A 21669-nucleotide genomic window follows, 5' to 3' on the forward strand; every position below is an offset into this window, starting at 1 on the left:
CAGGAAGAGGCCAGCCTCCTGGCAACATGAGAGAGATGTATTCTGGCTTCTCTTCTCACATGTTTCATTTTTTAAAAAAGGGGTGGGGGACCCTTCAGGATATTCCAGGCGTCTAGACCACGTGCTCCTGGCGTGCAGACGCTGTCTCGCACGGAGAAGTAACTGACTATTTCGGGGCCAGTGACCGCCGCCTCGGCCTGGGAAAGCACTGGCAATCACGGGGAGGTGTGCGGGGTTACCCCGCGGAAGGCTGCACGGGCAGGTTTCCGGGTGTCCCTGTGGCCTCTGCACGCGAGCTGGGACCGTCCCGGGGTGTGTGTCCAGGGCGTGACCGGAGTCTGTCCTCCGCAGGGGGAGATGTTAGATAACATAGAGCTGAATGTCATGCACACGGTGGATCACGTGGAGAAGGCTCGGGAGGAGACCAAGAGAGCCGTCAAGTACCAGGGTCAGGCCCGGAAGGTGAGCCCCCGCCGCCCCCGGAGGACAGGGTCCATCGTGTGCGCTCTCTTGCTGTCTCCTCCCTCTCCCTGTGTCTGTCTCTGCTGCCACCACCTCTTGCATCCGGGGAAAGGGCGCCATGATTGACCGTATTGAGAACAACATGGACCAGTCCGTGGGCTTCGTGGAGCGGGCCGTGGCAGACACCAAAAAGGCGGTCAAGTATCAGAGTGAAGCTCGCAGGGTGAGCCCCGCGTCTCGGAGGGACCGGCCGGCTTCTCCTCTCCCTGGTCGCCCCCATCCATGTCCCTGAGATCTCCCTGCCTTCCTCTGTCTGGCCTCCTCCAAGAGCCTTCGTCAGCTCTCCCTGGAGAATAGCTCCCCTTCCCTCCCCAGCATGTCCCGCATGGATCTGGCTCCCACCATCTCCACCCAAGAGCCCACACTGGCAGGCAGCTCTGCAGGGTGGACCCGTCACTGCCCAGTGTTCCTGCTCGTCCGCTGGACAGAGCTGTTGGTCTGTCCGGTGTTACATGTGGCTCCTCTGCCCTTCGGAAACTTCCTCTGCACTGCCTTCCATTCTGAAAGCCCACACCTGTCCTCTTTGATCTCTTTTCCCCACCGTGAACCCAGCTATGTGCTGATGGCTATATGAACGCTCTCTCTCAGGGCACACCTGTGCTTTCTACTTGTAGATCAAACAGCTGGGAATCACTGAAGTCCCTGGCCACCTAGGAAGTGTAGGAACTTGGGATTCAAATTCGGGTTCCAGCCCAGCTCTTCCCGTCACCTCATCCTGCCCCAGTGCCCGCCCCCACCTCTGGTTCTGGTGCCCTTGTTCTTGGAGCATCTCTGCTGAGTCACTGCGGTAGCCAGCTGTGGTGGGGTTTGCTTTTTAGCCTGCTCTTTTCTGACTTTGTGCTCTGATATTTTCATTCTTCAGTTCTTTTTTTCCCAACTTTACCTGTTGCTTGGGCAGGTGTCTAGGGAGCTGGGAAGTTATTTCACATGATGAATCCTGTCCTGTTCACAACAGGACCTGTACTTTCAGACCCTCAGTCACTGTCCTGGGTTTGACAGGTGGGAGTGTTCTTTCGGGGAGAGATGGATGGCAGTTTGCATTTAGGAGGACTGTGTCAAATATGTCTTCATATTCCCCCCTGAAAAGGAAAATCTCAGTCACGTTGTATCTTGGTTTACTGCTGCTTAGACACCCCGTGACGGTTGTGGCCACGTCTGTCCACACGTGAGGGCTGCAGCGTGAGCTCGGAGCTGATGGAGGCTCCGTATTTGCACCTGCTGGCACTGCTAGTGCAGAGGCAACTTAAACACGAGAGCCCAGTGGAACGTCTTTATGTAGCGATGTCAGCTTTTCATTTCACTCTCTCTGGGGCCATAAGAGGCTTCCGGTGCAGAGGTGGGTTTTGGATGGCTGACTCCGGCTTTTTGGTGGTTTGTAATGATGACTTGTTTTTATTTCTCTTATCCCTCTTTCCAGAAATTGGTAATTATCATTGTGATAGTGGTTGTGTTGCTGGGCATTTTAGCGTTGATTATCGGACTTTCCGTTGGGCTGAAGTAAGGGCGGCCGCGCTGACATGTAAGTAAAGGGGAGGCTCTCGGGACTCTGGACCGGCTCGCTCTTGAGAACCTAGCCTGGAATTTCCTGTCACGTCTCCTCTCACGGCGTTCTGCGGACGTGCCGAGTGCTCTGCACTGTCAGTCCCGTGCCTGCTCTCACCTCCGTCTCGTCCTCCTCTTGGGTCCTGGCTGCAGCCGGCCTTGGTCTCTCTTTGCTTTGTACCCCGAGGGGTCTGGGCCTGCTCTCGCTCCTGTGTCAATGTGTTCTTCATTTCCCGAGCACCTCATCTTCACTCCCCATCCCAAGCAAGCCTGCTCCTCAGCTGGGTGTGGTCTCCAGCCGGGATCTGGGGTATGTCGTCTGAGTTCTCGCTGTCTTTCAGGGCTGATGGGCTTTGCCTTCCCTTTCCTTTCCTTGTAAATGGAGCTTTGAATCGGGATTCATGGCTGTAGGGTTTTGTGAGTGGCTGACTGGCTAGATCTCGAATGATACGATCGCTAAGGTTTTTTGAGTGTGCAGTTGTGCCAACACCTAGTACAGGCATCACTGGCTCCTCACACCACCTTCAGGAGACAGGCGCTGTTATCATCTCTGTTTTATAGGTGAAGATGCTCAGGCTTAGAGAAGTTAAGTAACAGGGCCAAGTGTGAGCACACAGCTAACAGTGGACCTAGGGGAATTCTATGTCTGAGCTGCTCCTCATAAAACAAGGTGGGCATTTATCATCGTCTGTAAAGTCTAGAGAGCCTCAGAGGATGGTGACTTTAAAATTTAGGATATTGATTTGTAAAAAAATCTGGTAAAAACAATAGAGCTGACCACTGACTCCGGGCTCCATGTATGTAGCAGGAGCATGGCAAGAGAGACCTGTTACTGGGACTGTGAAGACATCTGTGACCTCTTAAGTACTTCTCTGACTAAAACACAGCATTATGTATGGTTAAAAGCAGGCTGGTAAACACTGAAAAGGTGAACAGAATCACCTTGTAATATTGTTGCTGATAATCGTATGGCGCGTTCACACACTCGGATGTGGTTTCGCATCGTTCAGACCGTGTTATCGACAGCTCGGCACCCAGTCACAAGGTCACAAACACCACTCCACAACACTCAGATCTCTCTGGGACTCGCAAGTGCAACAAGATTGTGGGTATACCCTCAATTACTCAACATGCTCCCAGCGTTGGACGTTTGCTGTTATTCTTTTGCTGTGACTAAGAGTATGGTGAACTTGCGTGTTTTCCCCTTTCTCACACGTTCACAGAAGGCGGGTCCCTGAGGTGACAGACACATGGATGTGACGCCAGAGCTGGCCTTTGCTTTTTGCCTTTTCTTCCTCCTCCTCCTCCCATGTGACTAGAGGATCTCAAAGTCAGATTATTAGTTTTAACCCTAACCATTCAACTCCTTGAGACATACAGGTGACTGATCTCTCATAAATAATTGATTTGCTTTTTCCCCCTCCTGGTACTTGGACTCTAATCCTTGACATTTTTTTGTTTGTAGAATTTTGTTCTGACTCTTCACAATCCCCCTGGAAAGGATATTAAGAAAAGGCATAATAGTATCTCTCCAAATCCATGGATGAGAGATGTCTTCCAAATTCACAGGGCCCCTCACCATTCCTAATTCCAGGAATTCAGAATGTAAATCATTTTGTAAAATGAGGAGGCAGATCAATCCATTGTTTTTAGCTGACTTACCCGACTTCTAAGACGCTAAGTTGCTGAGCCCTTGCTGCGTTGCTTCCCTGTTCCCTGACCGAGTCCAGGCCAACTGGCACACAGGCCTGGACTTGGGAGTCAGAACTCGTAACAGAAGACACCCTATGTCTGTGCTCCCCAGTTGTGCTCAGGGATAATGGCATCACCCCCATTTTCATCGGGGAATCTCGGTGGAGCTCAGGGAAGTTACGAACTTGCCCAAAGCCCGCTCAGCTCGCAAGGTAGAGCAGCCGAAACAGGCCTCCAGGACTTTTCCGTGTCCTGTTCGCTGTGCCTTTCTGCTTCTAAGACAGGCTGGGTGGGCAGAAGGCGTGAGGAGACTCCAGTACCAGCAAGCCTCTGAGCTGCATGGGGAAGGAGCTGATGGGGGCCCTGCACGCAGCACGGGTGTTTCCCCAGCGACCGTGCCTCTCCACCCACACGTCCATCTACGGAGCCGACAGCCCCTGGGAAGGGTTCTAAGAGGCCCAGGGGTTTCCCTTTTTCCCCCTCTCTCTCTTGTAACAGGGCTTTTGGATCTTTCCAGGTGGCTCAGGGGTGAGGAATCCGCCTGCCAAGCAGGAGGTGTGGGTTCAATCCCTGGGTCGGGAAGATCCCCTGGAGAAGGAAATGGCAATTCACTCCAGTATTCTAGCCTGGGAAACCCCATGGACAGAGGAGCCTGGCAGGCTGTAGTTTGTGGGGTCACAAAGAGTTGGATACAACTGAGCGACTCAATAAGACCAGAACGTTTGGGTTCTTGCATGCTGGGTGCTTACGTCAGGCCCCGTCGCGGATGCCTGTCGGCTGTCGGGTGGGTGTTGACTCTTCCACGATTCTGTTTGCAGCTCATCTCTCCTCTCCGCCTTCCAGGTGTGTGGCTGAGTCTTACTGTTGCTCTTTGCCGTCACCCGGGGTGCTGACCCGACCAGCATCTCCCCCCCAACCTGTTGTAGAGCCTGGTTTCACCCCAGCCTGGTGTGGCCGCCACCCCTGCCTTCAGATGGGAGCAGTGTGAATGGCCTTCCTGAGAGAGTGAGCCCGTTCCTTTGTTTCCCTGTAACCACCCCTGGACCCGACCCGCAAACGGTCTCGCCCGGGAGGAGCCTGAGCTCCCTCACCGCCTTTCCTGCCCCACCGGCCCTGAAGCGCCTTCTCCTGGACTGTAGGAACCAAGCCAGCTTCTGTCTCCGCTCCGATGTGTCAAACTGTCCTGTGCCTTGGAGAGCCTACCTGAGACCTCCCCAAGGTGCTGTACTGTCTACCTCATGGAGTGTTCTCCCCAGAATTGTAACAGTTTGTTTTAAAGTGGGATATCTTTAACAAAACAAGGGGATTCTTCCAAGTTTGGCAACATAAGACTCGGGCCTGAGTCTCCTGCCTGGCAGGATCCCAGTCCCCCCAGCTTATTGTCCTTGTCTGAAAGCAGGAGGCATGGGCAGAGGTCGCTGTGGTCTCGGAAGCTGCCTTCTCTGAAGCGTAGCCTTGAAATGAAGCTCTCGGTGTGCTGAGCTCCGTGGCGACCTTCCACCTCTGTCTCTGCTGTACTTCCTCACGTGGACTCAGGGGCGCACTGCCTCAGACCGTCATCTGAGGTCTGTGCAGGCTGGGCTGTGGGGTCACTGTTCTCATGTCTGGGTCTGGGGAGCTGGCTGTTTACTGTTAGAGCGATGGCTGAGAAGCCACTGCGGGGAGGCCCAGAGTAACCAGGCCTGTAAAATCAGCCGGTGCTGAGGTGCTTGAGGCTCAGGCTCTGGGGAGCTTTCAGATGGGAGCAGCTGTGAGTATTCAGGCATTTCATGTGTCCAGATGTATTTTTATAATCGTGTGTATGACATGTATGTGCATATATGCATGGGTCTCTCAGGAAGTAGGGAACTGGAAATGAGGATTTTCTAACTTCAAAAGAATAACTTGAGCTAGGCTAAAAATCAGGAATCATAGTAGAAACGTGATCTTCTCATGTCACTGGGAAACTTGCTGTCTTCTGCACAAGCATTCAGACCACCCAGAGGGCTGGGGTGGGCACCAGGCGGGTCCCGCTAGCAGACAGGAGGAGGGACGAGCTCGCCACCCCTCCCCGCTTGCTGCCGGGGCTGGGCTTGTCCTGAGAACACCACGTTGCAGCCTGGTTTCGTTCGCGCGACCGTGGGGCTGTCCTGTGTCCAGGACTAAGCCAGCTCGGGAGGCCAAGATCCACTCAGCAGTTCTTCCCGCTCCCAGGTTAGTGGACTTGATAGATTCCTTGTCGCCCCTACTTGTCATGGAGGAAACAACAGCCAGGAAATTTCTAAGCGTAGTTTCTGTGCTGAGCCAGTGTGAGCCCCCGAGACTCCCGGCTGGTCCCGGCCAGCTCCCGATTCGTATTTCAGCTTTGACTTTAGTGCTTTCTAGGAGAGGGGAGCAGCCTGACCCAGGCACCCCGCCTTCCTGTGCCAGGGCCACTCACTCAGCCAGCACCCAGCACTCGGACGGAGCCGAGGGGCCCCCGTCGCCTGTGGCTGTGATGTCCGACTCAGGCCTGGCTCCAGCAATGCAGGCAGCCAAGCTCCAATCAGACCTTTGCTCTCCTGAGACTAGGGCCTGGGGCTTATCATTTGGATACAAGTGAAGGGTTTTTTTGTTTTGTTTTTTTTTTAATGTAAACTGGATAATTTTAATTGCTAATTTAAAAATAAATGACTCTATATACTGACTGTGAAGAGTTCTGGCTCCAGGTCCCTGTGAAACACTTGCTGATGGGCTGCCCCAGGTGGTGACTTGTGTTTGTTTTGGAAAGGGGAGAAAAAAATTTTTAACCGCATGCTAGAGCAGGTGGATCCAAAGTTCTAATGTTTGAAAATGGTTTAACTCCCAAAGAATGCACTGTAAAGTTCCATGTATTTGGATCTTAGATTTCAAGGGATTCCCCCCAAAAGACTTTGGCTTACTGAGAATATCCGTGGCTCTGGGGTAAGTGGGGTGAGCCTGATGTGATGTAGCCGTAAAGCAGAACGATCCTCTGAGCTTGCTGTTCAGATCTGTGACTCTCTCACTGAGAGGTGATGTCTCTTAGCATCCTGGGTTCTAGAAGCCAGATCCATCTTCCTTTCCCTTCACATCCACTTCCACGCCCAGACCCATCCCCGTCTGCCTTCCTCTGCAACCCTCTGTGCAGTGACGTCATTTCTCACGTGCTTTTTCTTTCCTCGTCGGGAAGAACAGAAGAAGATCATGATCATGATCTGCTGTGTTATCCTTGCGATCATCTTAGCTTCTACTATTGGGGGCATATTTGCCTGAAAAGAACCAAAAAGGTGAGCCATCTCTGGGGGCCAGCGGTGGGGAGGGGGTCAGGCTTTTCACCTGAGATGCTTGTGTCCTGAAGGCTTGTCACCCGGTGCCTTAATCTGCGTGGGATTGGGTGCTGGTAACGGTTGGAGAAAACCGAGAAACAGGGACATGAGCGAAGAGGGAGCTGGGAGAGCATGGGTGGACGAGGAGGCAGAAAGGGGCGGTCTGTCCCGTAAGCAAGTCTGGCAGCAGAGGGTTTCGTTGGGAATCCTTTGCCTAAGGGTGTTGGCTTCCTGTATCGAAGGCCCTCCCGCAGCGAGGGCTCTCCCGCACCAAAGGTCCTCCTGAAGCGAAGGCTCTCCTTTAGAGAAGGCTTTGGCACATGGAATGGTAGAGAACAAATTCGTTATTGACTAGAAGCACCCTGAAACTCTGGAAGAGGGCCACAGGGTGAACCCAGAGTAACGTTCTTCCCTTCCGTGGTGAGGAAGGTTTTTGCAGCCCTGAGTCGTCCTTCACGCCTGTAGACGGGAGTGGTGCCCCTGGCCGCGGCCACCCTACCGTGTGATCTATGATCTCCCCTCCGTTTCTGTCGTCCTTTCAGCCCTCACAGATGGACCCTCACCTGCTTTCTCAGTCCTTCTTCCACCTCTGTGGGGCCGCCGCAGACTCCTCCCGAGTTCTTCTTTCCATTGTGAAACCTCGTATGACACAGCACCTCAACCATCTCCCCATTCAAACTGACGCAAAGGGAGACTTAGGAGAATATGGCCTTGGGCGGCAGGCAGGGCGACTGGGCAGGGAGTATGGCACTTTGCGGCGGGTTAGGAAGGCGGTTCGAGGAGGAGAACGCATAGGAAGGAGACCAGTTAGGAAATGGACTCGGAGCTGGAGCCCCCTGACGTCAGCTGTTGGGGGCAGGGCTTCACCTCAGGGGGTCACCAGATCTGGGCGCTGCTGCTTCTGCACTTCCGGTTCCGGGTCCCACCTTTGACCCACCCTGCGTCCCCGTCCTTCTTCAGAGCCTCCGTCCCTGAGGCTATTGTCCAGTGATAGGCCCTGAGCATGGCTCCTCACTGCTGTGTCCACAGTGCTTAGCACAGCGCCTGCCACTTAGAGCTGCTGTCTGTCCACTTTACTATGCTGATTTCTGCTATGGACAAATCCTTGGATTTGATTCTTCAACACTTTAAGGCATCGGTGGGAAATGATCTATATCACAAGTCTATAAAAATGCCCCAGAGTGGGTTGATCCACTTACACAAAAGTATAGGAGCGCCCCCTCACCTCCCATTTCTACAACATACACCTTAAAGTCCTTTACGGGAGGTGGGGATAGGAGAGTTGTCAATAGGCTGTTACTTTGCCGAGATGGCTGGCCCCAGGATTGTGGTTCTGTAATTAAATGTGGACCCTGAAAGAAACAGGTTTATGCTGTGACTGAATGCCCCACAGTCATCACCACCACTGCTCCGTGAGCCCTAACAAAGAGGTGACGATGTTAGGTCAGAAGGCCAAATGAACCCGTCACTATTCCTTCTGATTCGTGCTGCCAGCTGACACGGGCAGCACTGGCCAGCAATGCGTGTACAACAAACGGGTCCAAACACTGTCCTCTGTTCACGGTTCAGGTGTGTTCCAGTGCAGCTCAGTGATTAGTTACTGTACAAGAGATTCACTAAAAATACATTAAAAATCACAGTAGGCGATTCTTGAGGACCACTCAACTGCTTAGACGAGTCTGTACTTTGGAAAGTAAATTATTCTGCCATCAAGTCTAACTTTTTAAGAAAGTGGGGTGAAAAAATGGACACTTTAGTCACTGTGCTGTTTTCTGCCCACTTTCAAAGCAAACGGTTTAATATCTCTATCAATCTGTATCTCCTTTGGTTTGCATACAGGATAACCACCACTGCTAGCTAGCTCTGAAAAACAGGTGAACTTTGTTCAAGGCAAACACGGAGCTGGGCCCACGGGCCTTTGAATGACCCAGGCCCTCGCTCATTCAGCAGCAGGGATCCACCGGGCGGCCCCTGCACTGTGCTAGGACGTGTAGGGACACAGACAGAGCCAAACACCCTCCATCCGCAGAGGGTTTCCCGCCTAGCAAAGACCACAGCGTCCAGCTTTTCTAGCAGTTCCTTTCGCTAAAAGGCAAGGGCATGTCTCTTGCCACATTGTCCAACATCCCCCCTTCCGTGACTGAGAAGATGGGTAGCTGGGCATAAATAAATGTTGTCAATTACTCTGTGCACTGCTGTTTTCTCTGTTTTTCCAGAAACAGTAAAAGTTTGTAACTAGGCAAGTGGCATAAAAACTAGCTCCTGAAGTGTGTGTATGTAAAAGGCTGACTTGTATCAGAGGTGGAAAAGGAAACGTGATTTAGCCTTGAAGACATTCCTCTTCCCGCTGAGAACCAGTCAGTCAGGTCTGGTTCTTAATCCTTTAAGGGACTGAGTGACCAATGAGAAGCTACATCATTTTGAGCTAATGCTCAAACTTTAATATAATGTACTTAAAAGAATCCGACAGGTGACGTAGTTTTTCAGAGCATCTGTTCATATGCTGCTCCTCGGTTAGGACATCAGAGGTACCCAAAGGCCCGAAGGACTGGCTCAGGGGCACGAAGGCGCGGATTCCTGCTCCTGAGCCTCACTACACGCGCTCAGGCATGTAGAACTTGCCCCAGTACCGCCCCCGGTGGGTCAGGTCGTAGGGGCTCAGCACCTTCCGTATCCCCAGCATGTTGGCGGTGGCTATGCGCTCAAAGGTCCAGGGGTTCTGGTTGTTCCGTTCTCGCTCCTCTTGGTCTTTCTGTATCTTCTCTAGAGTCTCACGGCTCACGGCCTTGGCAGGGAAAGGCAACTTGTGGGCAACTTGGTTAAGGATGCCTTGTACCTCCTGGAATTCGCAGCGCCCGCCCACCTCAACTATGAGGCGGCCCGCCTTCACAGGAGTCACGTAGTGGTCGATGGCACCCTTGCCGCCCCCCATGCGCTGCCCCATACCCTTGCGGGTGATGGCCTTGAATGGGGCTGGTACTCGCCATAAGGCAAACATGTTCTTGGGGTCCATGAAGCGGTTGATTGTCAGGCGCATCATTTCAAAATGCCCCCAGTGGAGGTAACCGCCACCCAGTGCCTAGAAGTGAATGGAAGCATTAGAAACACATGGAAATTTAGATATCCTTCATTTGTGTTTTAATAGGTGGCATTAGTGGTAAAGAACACTCCTGCCAATACAGGGGACATAAGAGAGACAGGTTCGATCCCTGGGTTGGGAAGATCCCCTGGGGGAGGCCATGGCAACCCACTCCAATATTCTTGCCTTGAGAATTCCATGGACAGAGGAGCCTGGCAGGTTAAAGACCAAAGTATCGCAAAGAATTGGACACAACTGAAGCGACTCAGCACGCCTGGGTGCTATTCTTATGTCTCTTATGGAAACTGTGGCTTCAATGATACATAAGAAAGTAAAAATATACATTCTAATCAGTACGGTGGAGGAAAAGCCTAGGGTATGATAATAACTGAGAACAAGTGTGGACCCACTTCAATGGAGAGCCAGGGAAGACCTCTTTGAGGAGGTGACGTTTATAGCTAACGCCAGAAGTGAACGAACCAGCCAAGGGAAACAGATGAGCGTTCCAGGCAGAGGAATGGCACATGCGAAGCCCACAGTGAGCCTGAGCAGAAGCCAGTGTGGCTGGGCAGAGAGAGGAACTCAGAGCACACCGAGGTGCTGAAAGGCTGGCAGGCGCTGGCTGGACAGGCTTTGGGAAGCGGACTTGAAAACCTCTGGCTGCCTGGTGGGAACTAAACCGGTGTCCACAGCCATTCATGTAGGTAACGACGTCAAGTTTTCACAGACGCTACCTGATGAGTAGGATATGTCTAGACATCCCACATACTTGGGAGAAGGCAATGGCACCCCACTCTAGTATTCTTGCCTGGAGAATCCCAGGGACGGCGGGGCCTGGTGGGCTGCCATCCATGGGGCTGCACAGAGTCGGACATGACTGAAGTGACTTAGCAGCCCACATACTAAATCATGGATAATCTTGATCAGAGGTTTGAGGAGATCTCACAGTCTGACTATGGGATAAATGAGGTAACCTCTTCCGTCTCCTGCTTTTACATTATTTTCACTCATAAATGTTAAAAACATTTATGACTCAATGCTTACTGGGTGCTGCACATCAGTTTAAAGAGCTGCTGGTGGCAGTTCTAGTGAAAGCTGTGGAGGAAGAGACCAGAAGGAACCCAAGGAGTCTGTTTTGGTCCCTGGCTTCCGTCCTGTAGCCGTGTGACGCTGAACTCACCAAGATGGCAAAACTGCCTTCTGTGAACTCAGTGGCTTCAGTGGAAGGACCTCGTATGTCACGCAGGTTTTTAGGCTCTCTTCTCACTTTTGGCACAAGTGGTGCCCTTTCGACAAATCTCAGCTTGGGCTTTTCAGGAATGGAGACATCTAAAAGGAGCATAGACAACCAAGAGTAAGTCAAACCAAAGGATTTGACTTCGGTCAATGTTGAAGGATTCATTTTTTTCCTAGAAAGATTCATAACCACCAGGTCAAAGCCTTAAAGTTACCACTCAACAACAATTCCAAAAGTGTGTTAGATTTACCTTGTGGGTGCTTTCATTGACACTGGAATTTTCTGACTATGACAGCTGTTGATAGAAATGTTTTTGAACCTTTTAAGATAGCAAAGTTTTAAACTGACAACCAAAATGCCTTTTTAAAATGCCTACCCTAAAGGGACTGTTAGGGAAGGTATAGAGATATGAGACAGTCACAGAATAACACGAGGTAACATCTTTTGTGTATGTGAATGTTTTGTGTGCTGGAATTAAGCTGAATTCTTTACATGCATTATCTCATTTAATCTTCAAAACAACTTTACAGCCCTGTTTTTTTTAAGGCTTCCTTCTTAAATTTTTTAAACTTTTAAAAGTTTAACACAGTATATTAAAGGGTCCAATAAAAAATGTGAATTATCACAAAGTGAACACACAAACATACACACATAACTATAATCCAGATAAAGAAATGGAAGGTAGTGCTTTTAATCTCCATTTTATAGAAGAGGAACTTCAGGCCTGGAGACATTTTATAATTTGATCTGGGCCATCCAGTTAAAACAGCAAAGCCAGACAGTATGATACTATATTGTACATAAAAGTAGCCAAGTTCTCCTGCTTGCCACATTTTTACTGGGAGACTTACAACCTAGTACTCCTTTGATCAATGCTCTTTGCTCTTTCTATTCAAGGGCATTTCATGCTGAGAGCTGTATATATCCTACCATGTGCTTGCCCGGTGAAGGTAGGTGGGCTGAAACCCAGGCCACACACAGTACGTCTGATAAAGACACATACTGCCACTTTGACAATATGGAAAAAAATTAACTTGTAAGTCATTTACAGTTATTTCCACAGTAAAATAAGCATGGGTCTGTGATGGAGTCAAATATAAAACAGGAGACTTTAAGGACTACAAAAACTGCCCCCTGCCATTTCTATGTGTCTTGGGCTTCCCTGGCAGCTCAGTGGTTAAGAATCTGCCTGCCAATGCAGGAGATGTGTGTTTGATCCCTGCGTCAAAAGATCCCCTGGGGAAGGAAATGGCAAAAATCCCATTGTCAGAGGAGCCTGGTGGGCTCCAGTCCAAGGGGTTGCAGAAGAGTCAGACAGGGCTGAGCACACAACAGAGAAACTTTGTAACATTTTCTCCCTGCTCCAAGGCTGTATGCACTCCAGGGGTGCAGTAGTTTCACAGTTATGTGTCCAAGATGAGGCCTTCAGAGGTCCAGGCATCTATTTTTGAGATTTCCAATATATTTTAAAAAGTGTAAGATTTATCAAATTGTGGCTTACCTTGACTTTATATGAATAAATTAATGCTTCTCACACAATAGGTACATGCACATATGTGACCTCATTTGGAGCAAACATCAGAAGTCTAAACTGGAGGCCGATTAGGTGCAGCTGAGAAGGGGGCTGCGGGTCTCGCACCAGTGGTAGGCCATAGGGGAGATAATCCATTAACGATTTTAGCATTTAGAACACTGCCTGGCATAGAGTGTGCCTTCAACACATGACTACTGAATGGATGAATGGGAATGGGAGCACAAGGAAACGCCGGCTCTTGACCCACCCCCCGCTAGGTTCCATCACAGGAAAGGCTTATAAACCAGAAGCCAGATAAGCTCTCACCTTCAAACGTTGGCACCGGGAGCAGCGTCTTCAGGCCGGCACGGGCGGGCGGCGCTGCCCACGAATCTACAAAGAAAGGTCAGATTAAACCCCGAAGGCGACAGGCCCAGGGCCTGACGCGCTCTGCGCCTTGACGCTCCTGACAGAGCTGTCCTGTGGGCCGCGGGCTCCACTCTGGGAGACCCGAAGCTCTCGGCCCCCGAGAAGGACCGGCAGGGGACTCGGGGGCGACCCCACGTCGCGCAGACGCTTCTGCACGAGTCTCTCCGCGTGAGGGGCGAAGGGCGCGGCAGGCCCGCTTGCGGTTCAGCACCCGCGAGGGGGCCTCAGGCGATGCGAGACACACGACGGGGGGGTGGGGGTGAAGCTGGGGGACAGGGGACAGCTGACCTGACAGGGTCGCTCGCAGGACGGGGGCGCGGGCGCCACTCAGCAGCCGCCACATGGTCCGCGCGCGGGGCCGCCAGAGGCGACGCCCGGGAGCCTAGTCCCAAGCTGCTCCAGCCGGCACGCCGTCGGGCCGGAAGTTGCATTCGCGCCGGTCCAGGCCGCAGAGAGTCCCGGGTGGAAGTGGAGGAAACCGGAGGCTCGGCACCTGGATTCCGGCCTGGCGCCCGCGGGGGCTGGCAGTCCGTCCCGATATGGGTCCGGCGGGGACGGACGCTGTCTCCGCGGACTGCGTAGAGAGGGCCGGGCGCGCGTGGCGAGGTGATGCCGTGCGGTTCACTGCAACCCACCGCCTCTCGTCCCTCCTCCCTCCCGGGACAGTGGGAAAAAGCGACGGAGGCATGATTACCTTAACGTTTCTCGGGAAACTGAATGCGCCTCTTCCTGGCTTTGCTGCTGCTGCTGCTGCTAAGTCGCGTCGGTCGTGTCCGACTCTGCGCGATCCCATAGACGGCAGCCCACCAGGCTCCCCTGTCCCTGGGATTCTCCAGGCAAGAACAGTGGAGTGGGTTGCCATTTCCTTCTCCAATGCATGAAAGTGGAAAGTGAAAGTGAACTCACTCAGTCGTGTCTGACTCTTCGCGACCCCGTGGACTGCAGCCTACCAGGCTCCTCCATCCATGGGATTTTCCAGGCAACAGTACTGGAGCGGGGTGCCATTGCCTTCTCCCAATATGCTATCTAGGTTGGTCATAACTTTCCTTCCAAGTCTACTGTACTTAAGTCCTGCTAAATCCGCGCGTGGTCTTTCTCCAAAGATTAATTTCGTAAATGGCAACAGTAAAACCTGTAATCTCGCAGAGCTGTTGGGAGAACCCTCCCTTCCCACAGTTTTATATACTTCTTGACTGCACGCTGAATCTGTATCAGATGAGTTAGTGGGTTTTATTGCAGCCACTCATTTCTGTCCCAAGAACAGCTCTGAAAGGGTTAAACTGCCCCCCACCCCCAGCTGCCCGGCCTGGGTCAGATTTTGGGCAGCTCTTCTGTGCTCTCCTTGCCTCTCCACAAAAAGCAGGCGATTCCCACGTGCTCAGGCATTTAAAAGTCTCAAGCTGAATGCTGTATAATTTTGTTTTGGGTGGAGAATAAACCTGCAGTGCACGCACTCGTTGATTGGACTCTTAAGTCTTTTGGTGCCCTGAAACGTCTACCTCATTACTTATTTTAAAAGAACTAAACATTAACCCATATTTCTGCATTTAAGTAGTAACTATAATATCTATTTTTTCTTTGTAAGAGTTAAGTACAATGGAGGCTACAAATATGAAAATCCAGTGATCCTATCTTTATGAATTTATGTACAGAGGATATGATGGGAATATAAACAGCTAACATGGAGATATGAGAAGAATAAATAAAGGGTGTGAAAAATGGAATCATGGACCTGAGGTCTTCCTGGATCACAGAAAATTATTTTTCCCCTCAAATTTTTCACAGCTGTTTATTTACACTTCTCTTCTGATAGTTCAGGGCTAGTTGTTTGTAGGAAAATGAGGTTCAGGGATTAAATGATTTACTGTACAGTACGGTGCAAAATAGGGAATCTTGACAGACTTAGTTTTGTTGGAATGTTTGCTAGCATCTCCCAAAAGTTGGTTTTCAGACTTTCCTCAGGCCTTCGTTAAACATGTAAATATCTGGTTCCTACTTATAAAGAAACTCTAAAGATGAGGTTCAGGAATTCCTGTCATGAACTGGCCCTCCCAGTGATTCTAACACCTAATCAAGTTTGGGGATCTGTGCTCTGCGAGCACTTCGAAATTTTAAAGAGTAGAGTACAGGCACAAGGCATTGTTTCTGGATTCTCCAGGCCAGTACGCACTGAGATTTATAATTTTCCGATCTGTATAAAAATTATCTAACACCTCAGTTTTTAATTTCTTAAACTCCAGAGATGAAGATGACAAATCTGCAGCCCAGTCCCAGGTCCAGGTGTTGACTGAACACAACACTCATGGCGCACGGAACATGCACACACACACGTGTGCACACACATGTGCATGCTCTCATTTTAATAAAAATACTGGATTTTTGCTTATCAGACTCTAATCAGAATATCATAATGCAATAAACAACCATGCAGTCTCCACTTCAGGAAGCCCACAGAACCTTCTCGAGGGGCTAGTTAATATCAGCTTTTTTTTTTTTAATAAACCCATTTAGTTTCCATACGGTGTAGAGCATTTCCACAAGGGCAGTGGTACCCTAGTTTTTTCCACAACAAAAACAATGCACTGGCGACTTCCCTGGTGATCCAGTAGTTAAAAATCTGCCTGCCGATGCAGGGGACACAGGTTTGATCCCTGGCCTGGGAGAATCCCACACGCCTCGGAGCAGCTGGGCCCGTTCGCCACAACTATTGAGTCTGTGCTCTAGAGCCCGAGAGCTGCAGCTGCGCCGTCACACCCCAGCTGCTACAGCCCGAACTTCTAGAGCCCATGCTCTGCAACGAGAGGACCACGGCAGTGAGAAGCCTGCGCACACGACCAGGAGCAGCCCCTGCTCCCCACTAGCAGAGAAAGCCCGTGTGCGGCAAGGAAGACCCAGCACAGCCAAAAACAAGTAGGTAGATTAAAGACATGCTGTGCTCTAACACAGTATTAATAATGAACATACCGGAGAGATCTGCTGTCTACCAAGCGCTCTCACACACACACACAGGTTATCGTATTGGAGTCCCTTTTTTCTGTAGATGATGGTGGAAACAAGGCTCAGAGAAGTCTCCCTTCATTGCACGTGTATCTGCTGAGTATCTCCCTTACTGCCCTGAGAGGCACGAGAGTGTCTCCACATGTCCCAGAGCTCTCCAGCTAAATTAGAGTCAGTCAGACTCCTGGGGGGTTATTAGAGTTTTACAAAGGAGTTATTTCCAGCATTTCTCATGGAGTGAGTCAACAGGCACGAAGAATGGATCAACTTCTAATTGTTTGACCAAGAGGGAACCATGACAACTACTGTTCTTGCTTTTGTCTTGGAATTTACAGACGAGATCCATGGTATGTCTATGAATGGTTTCAACATAGTAAATGAATCCCTACTGCGGCTTAGTCAAGTTATTTACAAGTCTGTTATTATAGACCATGCTATAAGAAACATCCTTATTCATACCATTTTGGTACTGTTTTGGTATTTCTATTGGGCAAATTCCGAAGAAAAATCACTGGATCAAAGGGATATTTATTTAAAATCGCCTTGCCTCATAAAATTGCATAAACTAGCCTTCACCAACAATGTATGGGCATGATTGTCACACACACCCTTTCTGAGAAAGGCTGTGAAAGTTCTTTTAGAGCTTTGCCAATGTGACAGGTGGAAAACCACACCCAGTGTTATCTTTATAACAGGACTTTAACACAGAATTGCTTCTGACTCAGTTTGGCCTGAGGCCCCAAGGTATGTGATAATTCCTGTAATTCAGATGGAGGAGTTGAGCTTCCTAATCTGGATTAGTAATATAAAGGAGCTGATAGGGATTGGCTTTGCTATTCTTAGCTACTCACTCTCCTCTAGTGTGTAGTTCGTTACTCAGTCATGTCCAGCTCTTTGGGACCCCATGGACTGTAGTCCGCCAGGCTCCTCTGTCCATGGGATTCTTCAGGCAAGAACACTGGAATGGGTTGCCCTTTTCTTCTCCAGGGGATCTCCCCAACCCAGGGATCAAACCCTGGTCTCTCGCATTGCAGGCAGGGAGGGTCTGTACCATTTGAGCCACCAGGGAAGCCCCAGTCTGTAAGAAGCACTGGAAAAATAAAAAAAGACAGGGGAAACTGCTGATGACAATAAGGGTTTCTTTGGACAGAGTTGATATTCTGTGAGTTTCACTTCCCTCCGGGCTGGTCAGGGATGAAGTGCTCCGTGAGGCTCAGTGAGAGGCAGTTCAAGATCATCTCGTTGACACAAGACTGGGGAAGTTTGTGTTTGGAGGCTGACCAAAGCAGCCTGCGGCTTCAGAGTAGAAGGAAGTAGCCGCGTTTGCACTGATGTCAAGTCAAAGGTGTGACTATGCGGGTGACCGGAAGGGGGCCCCCGTGCAGGGCACAGTTTTCTTGTGTCCCGGCCAGCAGGACCCCTTGGAGAGGCAACGAGAAAGAAGCCAGAGGAGTTGTACCGATGGATGGCCAGGGCCAGCAAGAAGAGTTACAGGCAACAGTCAACTGTTCAGCAGAGATGGATGTGCCCGCATCAAGGCACCTGCGATGTCCTCTGTAGTGAGGAGTGTGCCCTCTGAAAACCCCATGAAACTCCCCGAGGAGAAAGAGTATACTTTATTTATTTGTTTATTTTTTAAATTTAATTTTATTTTTTAACTTTACAATATTGTATTGCTTTTGCCATACTTTAAAGTGTACCCTGGGTGACTTCCCTGGTGGCCCAGTGGTTAAGACTTTGCCTTCCAACACCAGGGGTGTGGGTTTGATCCCTGGTCGGGGGGCGAAGATCCCACATGTGACCTGGGCCAAAAAACCAAACACAAAATGGAAGTAATATTGTAACAAATTCAGTAAAGACTTTGAAAATGATCCACATTAAAAAAAAAAAATCTTGAAACAACTGTCTCAGACCCTGGGATGCCGTAACAGAGTATCCCAGATGGTGGCAGAAACAACAGAAGGTTACTGCCCGGCTGTTCTGGGGCCCAAGTGTGAAGTCAAGGTGTCAGCGCATGGGTTTCTCCCGAGCTGTGGGGAAGGGTCTGCTCTAAGCATCTCTGCTGGCTGGTAGATGGCCGTCTTCTCCCTGTGTCTCCTCATACCGTTTTCCCTCTACGTTGCTCTGTCACGTGTCCAAACCCCCACCTTTTATAAGGACTCTAATCTTATTGGATTGGGGCATAACCTTGGTTACCTCACTTTAACTTGATTTCCTCTGTGAAGACCCTCGCTCCAAATAAGGCATTTTTAGGTATTGCTGGTTAGGACTCCAGCTTACCTTTACTAGGGGGAGAGGAGGGTACAGGTCAACTCCTAGCAGGTGCCATGACTGTAAGCCATCCCAAAGGGGTCAGAGGTGAGGGGTCAGGGGCAGGAAAGGTCTTCAGTGTTGGTAAATGTGCAGAAATGAGAACTAAAGACCCCTCCCCTTGCCTCCATTTCTGTTTTCACCGCTCTCTCTCTGGCTGAAACTGGAAGAGGGGAGCAGCCTTACTTTTAAATGCAATTCCAAGTTTCAATTATTACACAGTTTTGGACATTTTAGTTACTGAAGTCAATATGTTTTCTGGGACTGGAAGTGACAACACAACTTTTTTTTTTTAATCAAGGAGTGAGGAGAAAATGCAACAAAACGGCCTTCCAGACTGAGTCTGGATCAGCAGTAGCAGGCTACGCTGTAGCTGATTTCCCATAGCGTTCTCTGAGCTCTGCGTAGTGGCCTTGCTTGCATCCTGGTTACACACTTTGCATATTATTTTTGGCTGCACCCGGCTGCGTTCGGGGGTTCCCTGACCAGGGATTGAACCTGGGCCCCCTGCCTTGGGAGCGCAGAGTCTTAAACACTCAACCACCAGGGAAGTCCCTAGTTTGCAATTTAAAAAAATTACTAGAGATGATGAACTTTTCTCATCTTCTTGGTTTCATATCTTTTTGTCTGTTTTTCTGTATGTGTGATTCGCTTCTTGTGTGTTTTGAGTTTCAATCACACTGTGCATTTTTTTCCTCCCAGATTCAAAGCTGCTTGTCGTGTATATTAACTCCTGTTCAGGTGTATGAGTTTTGATTTTTTTCATCTTTCAGTACGTCCTTTAATTTTTTTGAGGCATGATGATTATAATTTTTTAAGCAGTAAAATCTACCAGTAATTTTAAGAGTTTTTGAGACTGATCATATGATTATAAGGGACAGAGGTAAGGCTCTAACATAATTCTTTTCCAAGTTGAAAAATCCTCATTTGATATGTGACTTTATAATGTACTAAATTCCCACATTTTAATTTTTTTGAGCTCCTTCAGATATTTCACTCCACTCCCATAGTCTCTCTGTTCTGAAACCAGTGCCACAGTTTTAATTATTGTTACTTTATTACACATTTTTACATACACCTGGTCAAGTTCTTCACTTTTGCATTTTACTCTGCAAAAAAATATGGCACATTTTGCATGCTTGGTCTTCAAGATAAAATTTAAAACTGTTCTTTTCTTTTCTTTTTTTATTTCACATTTGTTTTATTCCTCCAGGTATATTGTTAGGTCCTTCGAAAATATGAGAGGGTAGGTTTTTTATTTCATTTATTTTTCTTTTTAAAAAGAGTTTATTTATTTTTAATTGGAGGGTAATTGGTTTACAATGTTGCTCTGGCTAGAGATTCCAATACTACGTTGAATGAAAGGGACAAGAATGGGCATCCTTGTCTTTCTGAGCTTGGAGGAAATGCTTTTAGCTTTTCATGGTTGAGTAAGATGTTGGCTGTAGGACTGTCATATATAGCCTTCATCATATTGAGGTATATTCCCTTATTTCCACTTTGTTGATTCCATATTATTTTTAAATGGGGGATAGTATTTGGCTCTAATCTTCCTTCTTCTTTCCCTTGCATCTTCACAAAAGTAGTTAGGCACAACTGACCCCTTCCTGACTACTTTTGAACTGTGGTGTTGGAGAAGACCCTTGAGAGTCCCTTGGACAGCAAGGAGATTAAACCAGTTAACCCTAAAATAAATCAACTCTGAATATTCATTGGAAGGACTGATGCTGAAGCTCAAGCTCCAATATTTTGGCCACCTGATGCGAAGAGCTCACTCATTTGAAAAGACCCTGATGCTGGGAAAGATTGAAGGCAGGAGGAGAAGGGGACGACAGAGAATGAGATGGTTGGATGGCATCACCAACTTGATGGACATAAGTTTGAGTAAACTCTGGGAGTTGGTGATGGACAGGGAAACCTAGCGTGCTGCAGTCCATGGAATCGCAAAGAGCTGGACATGACTGAGCAACTGAACTGAACTGACCACTTCCTGTGGGAAGCAAGCTCAGCCTTTACCAGCCATGACCACTAGAGGTCACAAAAGCACTTAATATAGTCACTGAAACACCGGAATGCAGTCTGGAGCATTAGCGGTTATGCAAAAATAAACCCATACAGATTGCATTTAATTAAGGTACTTTCTCAAAGTGGAATTGTGATTCCTCATAGCAGACCCATCGTCAACCTCACTCCCCTGTCCCCTACCCCTGCCAATACAGATGAACACAGTTAATCACTAGTGTGCTGAGAAGCATCAGTCACGTCAACTCTTTGTGATATATGGACTGTAGCCGACCAAGCTCCTCTGTCCATGGGATTCTCCAGGCAAGAATATTGGAGTGGGTCGCCATGCCCTCTTGCAGGGGGTCTTCCCAACCCAGGGATCGAACCCACATCTTTTATGTGTCCTGCATTGGCAGGCGGGCACTTTACCGATAGTGCCACCTAGGAAGCCCACTCAGTTACTAGGCAGGTAGTTAAAATGAGATTTTCGTACATGAAACCAGCCTAGGACCCCTGCTTTTTGCCTTCCATGCCCCTCTTTTTCCTTTAATGTCAATCATTAGAGCAAATGTTGGGTGCGGGACTCACACACACACACACACACACACACACACACATACACACTTTCCTTTGTGTGTGTGTGCAATTGTTGAGAAAAAGTCGTCTTGGTCTGACTTTTATTTTTGGCTGTGCCATGCAACATGTGGTATCTTACTAACAGTTCTTCGACCAGGGACTGAGCCTGTGGTCCCTGCATTGGCGGTATGCAGTCTTAACCGCTGAACCACCAGGGAAGTGCCAAAGTCATCTTTGTTTACAATTTTCCCCCATTTTTCACTGCTCAACTATTATGTGTTGAATGCAGAAAACTTAGAAAACAGAAACAAATAGACAAAAATTGATCACTAATCATTCTATCATGCGGAGGTAACCACTGTCACACCCTGGGATGGATGATATTGGGGTGTTGTGTAGTCTAATTTCTTCCCTTGGCTGTGCGTGGATGTCTTTTCATGTTATCAAGCATTACCTTCACCGT

The 21669-nt window shown here is 49.2% G+C and overlaps 2 protein-coding genes across 7 annotated transcripts in view; one reads left to right on the forward strand and one right to left on the reverse strand.

Moving 5' to 3' along the window:
- The window catches only part of STX3 (syntaxin 3), a 53848-nt gene extending 44598 nt beyond the window's left edge, over positions 1-9250 (forward strand). For 3 of the 6 annotated variants that reach the window (XM_070767516.1, XM_070767512.1, XM_070767517.1), the window contains 3 exons: positions 352-462; positions 1940-2041; positions 4600-6422. In XM_070767516.1, coding sequence (XP_070623617.1) covers positions 352-462; positions 1940-2023 — 195 coding nt within the window. In that variant the 3' untranslated portion in view covers positions 2024-2041; positions 4600-6422. Of the gene's footprint in view, positions 1-351; positions 463-574; positions 686-1939; positions 2042-4599; positions 6423-6930; positions 7023-7603 lie in introns of those variants that run through there. The other 3 variants (XM_070767513.1, XM_070767514.1, XM_070767515.1) reach the window with 3 other exon arrangements.
- A 226-nt stretch (positions 9251-9476) lies between these two features.
- On the reverse strand, positions 9477-14183 carry MRPL16 (mitochondrial ribosomal protein L16). Its single transcript, XM_019975287.2, has 5 exons — positions 14014-14183; positions 13608-13893; positions 13218-13283; positions 11321-11469; positions 9477-10140 (listed from the first exon to the last, which is right to left on the reverse strand). Exons 2-5 carry the CDS (start codon positions 13660-13662, stop codon positions 9655-9657), a joined length of 756 nt encoding a protein of 251 aa, XP_019830846.2. The 5' UTR covers positions 13663-13893; positions 14014-14183; the 3' UTR covers positions 9477-9654.
- Positions 14184-21669: the final 7486 nt, after the last annotated feature.

This window comes from Bos indicus, chromosome 15, assembly GCF_029378745.1.
Source record: "Bos indicus isolate NIAB-ARS_2022 breed Sahiwal x Tharparkar chromosome 15, NIAB-ARS_B.indTharparkar_mat_pri_1.0, whole genome shotgun sequence".
Classification (NCBI taxonomy): domain Eukaryota; kingdom Metazoa; phylum Chordata; class Mammalia; order Artiodactyla; family Bovidae; genus Bos; species Bos indicus.

Bases quoted from the DNA above. Each gene is read 5' to 3' on its own strand.
- MRPL16 (XM_019975287.2), bottom strand. From the start codon at position 13,662: ATGTGGCGGCTGCTGAGTGGCGCCCGCGCCCCCGTCCTGCGAGCGACC. The intron at 13,284-13,607 runs GTCAGCTGTCCC...CTTTCTTTGTAG, and splicing joins CCTGCGAGCGACCCTGTCAG to ATTCGTGGGCAGCGCCGCCC. The intron at 11,470-13,217 runs GTGAGAGCTTAT...TGCTCCTTTTAG, and splicing joins CCCGGTGCCAACGTTTGAAG to ATGTCTCCATTCCTGAAAAG.